General features: G+C 33.9%; 1 protein-coding gene and 1 long non-coding RNA gene across 8 annotated transcripts in view; one reads left to right on the top strand and one right to left on the bottom strand.

Annotated features, from left to right (window-relative positions):
- The first annotated feature begins 1,025 nt into the window (after window positions 1-1,025).
- Window positions 1,026-10,629, top strand: part of LOC148611301 (UPF0046 protein C25E10.12-like) — a 36,178-nt gene continuing 26,574 nt past the window's right edge. The window contains exons 1-3 of one of the 7 annotated variants that reach the window (XM_088591720.1): window positions 1,070-1,338; window positions 5,276-5,441; window positions 7,841-10,417. In XM_088591720.1, coding sequence (XP_088447846.1) covers window positions 1,140-1,338; window positions 5,276-5,441; window positions 7,841-8,585 — 1,110 coding nt within the window. In that variant the 5' untranslated portion in view covers window positions 1,070-1,139 and the 3' untranslated portion in view covers window positions 8,586-10,417. Of the gene's footprint in view, window positions 1,339-4,889; window positions 5,442-7,840; window positions 10,418-10,629 lie in introns of those variants that run through there. The other 6 variants (XM_088591721.1, XM_088591723.1, XM_088591724.1 and 3 more) reach the window with 6 other exon arrangements.
- Window positions 2,142-4,725, bottom strand: LOC148611302 (uncharacterized). Its single transcript, XR_015924107.1, has 2 exons — window positions 4,234-4,725; window positions 2,142-2,428 (listed from the first exon to the last, which is right to left on the bottom strand). It is a non-coding gene; the product is annotated as an uncharacterized LOC148611302 (long non-coding RNA).

Raw genomic sequence — 10,629 nt, 5'->3', positions numbered from 1 at the left:
TTATAAACCTCTGCCATGTTCAGTACTTAATCCGATTTTGGTACAATATGTTAAAGGGCTTCCATGTGGGCATCTTCCCCAAATCAGGGTTTTGGATCCACCTTTATTTCTTAGGTCTATTATTTTTACAAGACCACAAAAAATGTGGTAATGGTATGGAATCTAAGTTCAGCGTTGGCGGTTGCCGTGGTGTCTTTAGAAATTACATGTCTGACAATGCCTTTGGTATAAATTATATAAATCCTTATGAAATGATATCACCGTGTGCCGTAACACAATATGAAGGCTGTTGATTAATTTTTTGGGCTTTGTCTTGAACCATTGAAGGATCTAGTACCACAATTGACTAGGAACAACATTTTCTTAATGTCCTGACTATAACTGGACTAAAAGTGACTAGATCTCTTGGATAGATTTAAGGGGTTGTGACTTGAATTGTCTAGGAATGGCAGACCGAAATGGGCATGAAACAAGTATTTTATTGATGTCCGGATAGTTAAAGTGAAATTTTACCACAAGGTGCCATACCGCTAAAATAATGCTAGAATTGATTTAGAAAGATGCAACTGGAACCGTTGAAGTATTAGGCATTTAAAAGGGAGTCATTCGTGTCTAATCAGATTCTTATCCTGTGTCGAATGTTGCGTTCCCAATCAAAATGCAGAGCTGTTTTAAACTTAAATGCCATGCCCATAATTATCCCATTTTGGGACCAACTATTCTGGTCGCATCGAGCTGGGCCGTGTGAAGCTTTTTTGTCGCTGCAGCTATATATGGGAAGTTGGAATGAACAACGGTTTTAAAAGTCTCGGTTGTTGGTATTCTACAAAAAGAGACTTAAAAAAACTTAAATAATATTATGAAAAAAAAACCGTTCTAATTCTTTAATAATATATGAAAAATGTCTAGTTAATTTAACAACAATTTTATTTGCTCAATTGGAACAAATGAAATAGAACATAAGTAAACTTAAGACTTCGTTATAATTGTCTGTCAGACTATACAAAACTTACATATATGTAGAGGTTATATTTATTGGACATGATTTATTTACTGGCAGTCTCCTTTTCGTAAACATGCGTTAATATACATATTGGACGAATGTTCCCATCAGTTAATCATACAAGGAAGTTAGAAGGATGTGCTTATCTTCCAATTACAGGAAGGTGACAACACTTAACCTCGATATATATTGGTCTTCGTCATACTTATTTTCTGAATTCTTATTTTTTCCGTATACATTTACACAGATAGTGTTTTGTCATCTCTGCTGTTGTAGAATGATGTTTCAATGCTGCATGGGATTGTTAAATACCAAAGAGAAGCGAGAGGATCCAGGTAGGGAGGAATTGTATTTATACTAGAACCTGATAACTATGTTCGGTTGTTAGTTTTTTTCCTGTAGAGGTCATTAACTTTGATTTCCGATTCCAAAAACTTCTTGCGTCGTTTTTTTTACTATACCTCGTGCTTGGTAGTATACAATGATAGGGGTATCCGTACTTCGTTACGCGAAGGAGAATCCTTCTCTTTTCCGTTTCGCAGAACATACAATAAATAATTTGTGCGCCTCATATTATAGACTACGATTCTAGTCAATTTGGAGGTAAATATTGGGAACAGGAGTATTAATCTTTTCTAAAAAAAATACTAGTTTCTTGTTTATATTACTGCGGTACTTTGTGCACGGTTGCAAGTAGGCGAAAACTGCATTGTACTAGTGTAGTATACATACATATACACAATATGTGTTGTTTGCTGAAGTCTTAAGTTACTTCAAAAGAAGGAATTTACTGAACTGGTTCTTCTTGTTCTATTGTTGTGAAATTGCTATATGAAACTATTTCTAAAATCCTCCCATTCCTTGATCACTCAAATAAAAAAAAATCCCTATTGTCAAGTGATCGCCTTGTTATGTGATGTATATATCTTTGAAATCATTTGATTCGGCCATAAGACAAATTTACTCGTGCAGGAGAGGTACAATAGTAGAATCGTTAACGCGTGATTCATATTAATAATATTGAAGACTAGTGGACCAAACCTCGTGCAAAGTTTGTGAGAAAAACTCCATAGGATTTCATATAAAAATACATGAAATTTCTTTATATTTTCGATTCATACGAATAACAAGTTCATTAAAATCATGTGAAGTTTTATTTTAGTTCAGGTGAAATACACTCTATAAAATACACCTGAAATCTTACACGAAAACACAATGCTACATGTATCTATATTTTTTTTCTATTTTTTACATGTAAACTTTGTCTTGTACAATAACTTAACACTTCAAGAACATAAACACTTTCGTAAGAGGTCACTTGAGCTTGTCATAAGTTAATTATCACAATCCATCCGGTGTCGTTATTTTCTCTTCCTTAATTGGGGGTAATAGTCGATTTCTGTAAGCAACTGCGTGCATTTCTCTCTAATAAAATAATAGACGGGGAATTAGATAACGGTCGATTTATGTTCATGACTGTTATTTTACGTAATGACTAAACACCTGGACGAAGCTTCGCTGCTATCACAAAATAAAACAAATGGATGTATGAATGTAAAAGCACAGAAATTATACCCTCGCTTTCGGGGAGATGTATGGTGATCAAGGTGTCCGTCCATATTTTTCGTTACAATTTTCGCTGCGACTGACAGAAACTCTCTATAGGTATGCTTTATCACGGGCTTCGATTTCAAACGGACATCAACATTTTGTTTGACGATTGAATTAATTATTTGACCATAGGAGCGGGGTATCCTTCAATGACATCTGTGTATGAATAGCCACTCCTTTATCTCCTATTAAAAAATGCAGATAGGCAAAACCGAATCCAAGCATGTACCAGAGGAGGAATACTTCCTTATCAACCATTTGTATTTTGGAATGCCATTTAATGTTTTTGGGTTGACCTAAAAGTTGCATAAACAACTTTATACAAGAAGGATTTCCCGAAAAGCGATATAATCCATTTCGAAGGAAATCTTCTAGATCCCTCAATATGTGGTAAAAGTAACATGCGAAATACCACTGTTTCTAGAAAAGGAATAGAACAAAGTAATTGAGATTCATCCTTTTTATGTTCTTGTTTATACATTAAATGCACTGACAGATGTGTTGACATATCCTTGGAATGTTTAATCTCCACTCAAATTCCACAACAACAACAACAAGGGAGCGAATCAATTTTATTGAGTAAATCGTGAATTTCAGAACTGATATTTCGATGAATGTTTGGGTTAGATATCTCGTTTTCAATTGCTAAGTTTATATTTTTCTATTTATAAGAACTAAATGACATTCCTCTGATTTTGTGGAAAGTACCAGAGCAAATTGTGTGCTACATTTAATTTTGAAAGATCCTTGTTTGTAAAATAGATGAAGGAAACTTTTATTGATTCCAATTTGAATTAAGTACAACAATTTCCTTATTACAAGTGGTCCAACATTTTGTTATTGTTATTATTGTTGATGTTCAGAAGTATTGTTATATAAAAATTATGATAAGCATCCATGAGTCGTTGAAATAATTACTCTATAGTTTTAAATGTTACACAAAATATTTAACGACCGTGTTAGCTAACACCATGTCAGCTAATTGGTGTCATTGCTACTATTAACTTGCAAATGTACAATCTAGGGCTCCAAACATTGTGTGTGAATAGCTCTTCTGTTTTAGCATTCAACCAGGCTAGGAAATCTTTAATCCATGACGACTAGGTCTTATAAATTATACTGCAATATTGTGTTAACAGAGAAGGAATGGACTTTTAGCGTAATTTCCAACTCTTAATGTGTCCTTGTCAAATTCCATTTACACTATATTACCAGGTCAAGGTTTTCACTTTACATTGACATCCTTTACATGCACACGTACTAGTACGTATTGACCAAAAATAATCTTCTAATCAATATAACGATAATGCTATACACGAATTCGTCTTTTTTCTATCATAATGGATACTTCAAGTTCTGACCGCGTATTTGATGGCTCTTTAGAAACATTTTCTATTGTTTCTTTAGCCTCACGTACTAGTCAACTTCGTGCGTCTTTTTAAGTTATTAACCAGCATATGCATGTGTCGTATAATGTATGTACGTCTGTAAAAAATGCACATGTGTATATGTGACAATCAGAGGTTACCCTATTCGGTTACATCATGTGCTAATATTCGCGGTCTAGAAGTATCAATATAGCTTAGTTGGCCGAATGATATGTAGAGCGTTGGACTTACCGCAGGCGTTGTTGTCATAGATGTCAAGAGAATCGAAGGGGTTCGAATCCCGCTGAGGGAGCGCCCACTTTGCAACCAACTTTCGCATCATTTTCAGAGTTTGGGTATAGCGATTATATATATATCATTAAATCCGACATGTCTTCAGTATTTCTGAAATCTCTAAGAAGTTAATGTCTCAATTAGTATGTTATCTGCCCTTGACATGATGTCGCAATTTCATCAGCCACGTTTTAAAATGTCGAATTGCCATGGCCATTTACTTCCTTTGTATAAAAACCCCGAAACTTCCTCGTCCAAGAATGTACTTTGAATATAGGATAAACAACCGGACGTCAACAATGACCGACTTTCAACTCTCAATTTATTGGATGTTAAATACTGGGGTAAGCAGCCAAACTGTGGGAGTATGATGATGATGAATACATCATTGATACTGACTGTAACTTGTACCATTAAATAGAATTAACATGACAATTTTTTCAGATTTTACCTTGGTTCAAATATATGTTATATTTGAAGTAATACGTCTCGCATAACAAACTTTGTAATATGTTAGACTTTCTTTGTGTATACGTCATTTTAAAGGCGGATTTTTAGCATAAACGTATCCTTGCTGACAATTTGTTGAACTAAGTTTTTTCTATCATTTAAAGTGTTGAATTGAAGTCTCCTGTAATGACGAACCTGGTCTTGATTTGACCGCCGTGTTGTTGGGATTTTAAAATACTTACAGGGAAGTAGGAAGTAGGACCTACCGGGATTTATAAAGTTTTAAAGGAGTATACAATTTATTAAATTCAGTGTAATAAAAATGAAAAAATTCAATCATAAGTCATTTACATAACACATTGTGATTTCAAAATGGAAATAAGTAAGGAATTAGAAGACCTCAATCACGAAGAAGCAAAACAGTATGTTGGGGGTGTTGTTTTTGTTACAATTATTATGACTATTGGAATAATTGGTAACGCACATGTTCTGTTTGTGTACACGTGCCGAATGAAGCCTTCGAATCACAGGATTTTTATTTTGACCTTAGCAGTCCTGGATATGATTACCTGCATAATAGGAATGCCATTCATCATTGTCGACTTGAGAAATCCTCTTACCTTCTCTATGGTATCGGCATGTAAAGTCCTGAGATTCATCAACTACTTCATATGTGCATCATCAGCATTTTTACTTACCGTTATAGCTGTTGACAGGTAAGCATGTAGAAACTTAGCAATTTTTTTTATTTACAATTTTATCATTGCTGATCAAACAGAACATGATGGAGTTTTCGAGTTCATAGACTATTTAAAGTATTTTAATTTTACGTGTACAAGCTATACCTTCTAGAACAGAGTTATGTTGCTACAAGATTAAAGTCATCATCACGTGGTCATCACTACTGAAGTTCTCTATGGTCGTCTTGAAGAACCCCTGAATCGTATTTGTATAAGTGGAGTCCGTGTTGCTCATATATATATATATATATATATTATGGTGGTTCCTTTATTTGTTCTTTTGCAATGCTCGCCAGTTTATTTTTTCATTTATCCCATATCTACCGATGACAAATAAATATATTTTATAGAAAGTTAAAAAGAAATGAAATACGAGTTTCCGTGTCGAATTTCTTTAGTAAAATGTTGAATATCTCAGGTGTTCAGACGCTTATTGTCAGTTTACTTTAGCTGAACTCCTTAAAAGCTGTCAAGAAAGAATACTACAAATATTTTGTACCGAATATTTTGCCACCCACCCAGTCCTTTCTTTTGCAAAATGATATCAATAACATCCAATGTCTGCTTAACATTACGAAACATGCCGTGTTTTAAAGAGAAATCAAGGGAACCAAGGTTATAGCGGTAATCAAAAGAATGTAATCCAGGGACAAAGACCAGACATGGAAAACAGACATACACAACAAAGAACATATAGTAACTAAAATCATACATACAAAGTAACAAAAGCAAATGAGCAACTCGGATTCCACTAAAAACTGGGAGCATTTATCTTTTAAAATCAAATAAATTCCTATAGCAACTAAATAGTGTCAAATGACTTGGTAGGCTAAATTATTTCACAAAAGAGTTCAATGAACATAGAAAAACAAATTAAAAACTATATCAACTGATAACCCAAATTATTCCTTCACAATTAGCATTTTTTCTGGTTCCATGTGAGTCGTAATATCTTCTAACCTTATCACTTTTTCATGTGAAGCAGGAAGTATGTCACTGAATGGTCTCCTTGATAAAAAAAAACCTTAATTTAAAATGTGGCTTTAACTCGACCTTATTTTAAAGGTTCAAGGTTTCACTATAACATTGTACATTATATTTGACAATGTAAAACTTTAATACTCAAAAATCTAAGTAAATATAATATAAAACGTAGCTTTCTTAGTGCAAATATTGATTTATTCAAGCAAATATTAGTTTGTTACATCTGGAAAGGTTTACATTAAGAAGTTTGTAAAATTTAAGCGGCAACGTTATAATCCGCTAAGGGCGAGTTGTTAATATAAATATTATTTCGTAAAACTACTTAAGTGAGCAATAATCGAGCTTTATTGGTTGAAATTTATAGACACATACTTACACACATTAGAGAGGTTTGTCTCAAAAAATAGGCACAAAGGTTCCATAAATCAACATATTCAAATTTAAAAAAAGTTGACCGGATTTCAGTGCTTTAAACATATTTGCTACCTGGCGTTTGGAGACTTGATTTAAATCTCAATGTCTAGTTTTGATGGATCTATTGAAGTATCTAAGAAACTGTAGTAACTTGTCATGAACTTATACACTCCTTGAGACGTTTAGGTATACCGCACCAATATACCTAAATGTACGCTAACCCTCACTAAACGCACGATAAATGAACGCTCTTGGCATGCGTTTAAACGCACGATAGACGAACGCTCTTAGTGTGCGGTTAAAAGCACGATAAACGAACGACAAAAAATAAAATTTAAAAAAATGAAGAAAGAAAAAACATAAAAATACAAAAATATAAAAATAACAGTTGAATAAAGGAAATAAAGAATGTACAAAAATAATCGATCGCTTCTATCGTGCTTTTAAACGAACGCTCCTAGCGTGCGTTTACTCGAACGCTTCTATCGTGCATTTATCGTGCGTTTAAACAAACACAAAACGATGTGTAAACGTACGATAAACGCCGCACGAACGCTAACATGGGAAACGTGAACGTTTCAAGGAGAGTATTATCGCCATGGGTCAAGAACTTGGTCCTTCAATATAATATCAGGAATTGACATTAAATAAATGTGACCTGCCAAGGATTTGAAAATTATTATATCCAGGTAGTCACTACAAGGTAGTAAACCCAATTTAAACTAACAAATGGTAAAATATACTAGTATTTAAACAAGTGTCATGTCAACCTACATATCTCCTCTTACAGCTCTTAAAATATCACTTTCCCTTAAACGTCTTCGCTCCCACGGCATAAAAATCGACCAGACTTAGTAATTTTTTGGATCGCACATTTGTTAGCACAATAAATCAAAGATACCATGATTGACTTAAGTTTATGGTAGCTAATGTTTGAAATGGACTTTTTGTTATTTCCAGATTGGTTTATATTTCAGATATAGAAAGATATGTGTACCACTGGGGAAACAGATTTCTAGAGGATTGGCTAAGGTACTAATACTGATGTGTCTTGGACTGTCACTAGTTATATCATGGCCAGCACCGGTCCTTTACGGACACAGCAGTGTGAACACAACAAATCCCAATATTACTGGGGTCAGATGTTACACTCAAGACGTGTTCAAAGACACAAAATACCAGACATTTTTCAACGCGGTCCTCATCCTAGTGGTGTTTGGGGTCCTTGGTGTTTTGGTTGTAATGTACAGTCTGATAGGGAAAGCTATATCAAAGCATGTCACATTCAAAAGCTCTATTCCCGAACCAACGAGTCCTGAATCTAAAAGTAAAGAGACGGAAACACTAGACACCATATCTGAGGAAAATAAAAGTAGTGATGAAAACAAAATGAATATCATTAAAATTAAAAAACAAAAGGAAGGAAAAACTAGCAGTTTTGATAGAGCAAAGAGAACAACTTTAATGTTTTTCCTTATAACAGTGTTTTTCTTTCTTAGTTATGTTCCTCATTTGATTCTTAAAATCTTTGCTTTTGTCATTCCAAACTTTGTTATGAACATGTCATTTGCAGGTAAAGTTTTATACAACACATTTGTATGGTGCTTTTTCATAAACAATATGGCAAACTGTTTCATTTATGGATTCTGTGATTTGCGTTTTAGAAAAGAGGTTAAGAAAATGTACACTGCATTATTTAGTTTTTGTACTTGTAGAAAGTGAATTAATTTATCTATTATTTTGAAAAACAAAATTGTATTGAAAAGACTTGAACTAAGACAAGAGCAGTCAGTGGCCTAATTTTGAGAGACATCTTTTGTGTTTGGACAGCGTCTTTTTTGTATCTTAAAACAACGCTGTCACAAAATGCACAATGATTTATCAGTATGCATGTTAATAACGAGTGTCGTGTCCTTTCGGTGTATTTTAAAAGCTGACAATGACCGTAAATCACAAGCTCAATTTTACCATTATCATATCCCATGTATCTATGACTGTAGAGTATTTTTACAGAGAGCATTGTTAAAGTAAAGATCACCAGAAGGTACTATAGAGAGAGGGTTTTTGACATGACTATAGTGCAAATCGAGATTTTTATAACCTATAACATTGGTTCCCTTGATTACTCCTTCATCTTATTGTGATTCTAAAACGTCTTTAGATTGTACACTGATATAATATCTGTGTTCTCCATTTTATTGCTTCGCTTCCAGAAGTTTCAGGCACGAGACCACGATTAATTTTCAAGTGCATTTCAGTATACACATTTGAGCAGATAAAAAAGAATTCCACCGGCGCCAAATGAATTAAACTTCTCCGGCCTAAAGAAACCTACAAACAGGATTTATACATAAATTGTAGAAAATTTTACCATAATTTTCTGAAATTAATACAATGACCCCTAGATGGGGTAAACATAACAAATGAACTGAGTTAAAAGTCCTAAATTTTGGCCTTCCACTGAACCAAATTTTCTACCAATTAGAGGCAAAACTTCAGCGAATCAGTTTTCAGTAAAATATGAAAAAAATGTGGAAGGTACCTACTACCAAAGTTGGAACTGTATTCGTAACGAAACCCAAGGGGAATTGATTGTGGTCTCGCACAGGCTATGTTCCATGTGATATACAAGCCATTTTGAATAAATTAAATTACGTACTTCCAAACAGAAGATGCGACTCGAAAATATCACTATAGGGAAAACGGTAGTATTTATTTTCCCATAGCCGACAATACTAACCTTTTCAAGTTTTTCAGTAATTTATAATTAAATCTAGGACTCAAAAACCATTTTTTTGTTGTAGTACTTTCATTCAGAAATCGAAAAATCACCATGGGAATAGAATTTTTTTCAACCGCCATCAAAAGTTTGAAGATACCGGAATTTTTTTTTTTTTTTTGGTTCCGCACTCATTTGTGAGATTCAGTCTTTTTAAAATTTCATAAACTATGCATTTTGAAGGATAAAAAAATCATTACAAACTTTGTCAGTACACCCATCTGTCCTTTAAAAGTTCTATTTTCTTTCTTCTGAATAGGGTACACGATTAGTCAACCTAATGCAGGGAAATAAATACTACTATTTTTCCTTTTTAATATGGCATTTTATTGGTCAATCGATAATCATCAATGTCGGGACAGAAGCGATTTGACGGTTCTGATCCGATTCACAAAAATCAAGCAAATATAAAATATGTATGTCAGTATCTCATGAAAAAATATAGAATGTGTACATTAAAAAATGTCAACTTCCCAAACTATTACAAAAATGTCATACTTGATAGATTGAATATACTTCAGTAGATGACTTCAATACTTTTTACATACTTTTTATATGGTGTGTAATAACATTAATAAAATAGTTTTTAGTGCTTAATCAATTCTTCAATTGTATGACGAATGATCTATAAATACAAATACACAGTTTTGTCTTGTCTCGGTTAATTGACATGGCCATTGTGTGTTGACGTATATATACACTTTCGGTCGTTCCCCCTGCGGGACTCGAACTCGTACCGCTGTGACATCTATATATAGGGGTCTGAAAATTTCCCAATGATGTTAAAACTGTCAAATTTGCGAAAAAAATGTTTGGTTGTTCCCTCCGCGGAACTCGATCTCGTACCGTTGTGACATCTATGGCAACACTGGCTGCACAAAGTCCAGTGCCCTAGACCACTCGGCCAGCTAGGCTATGTTAAAATAGAGCTTTCGTTGGCCGGGTCATTCCTCCTCGTAGGACTAATCTAGGGCTGTAACATAGTCA

The sequence above is a fragment of the Perna viridis genome, chromosome 7, assembly GCF_037379345.1.
Source record: "Perna viridis isolate PV_CMFRI_1.1 ecotype Kerala chromosome 7, ASM3737934v1, whole genome shotgun sequence".
Taxonomy (NCBI): Eukaryota; Metazoa; Mollusca; class Bivalvia; order Mytilida; family Mytilidae; genus Perna; species Perna viridis.
This window is presented reverse-complemented; position numbering and strand designations above follow the sequence as displayed.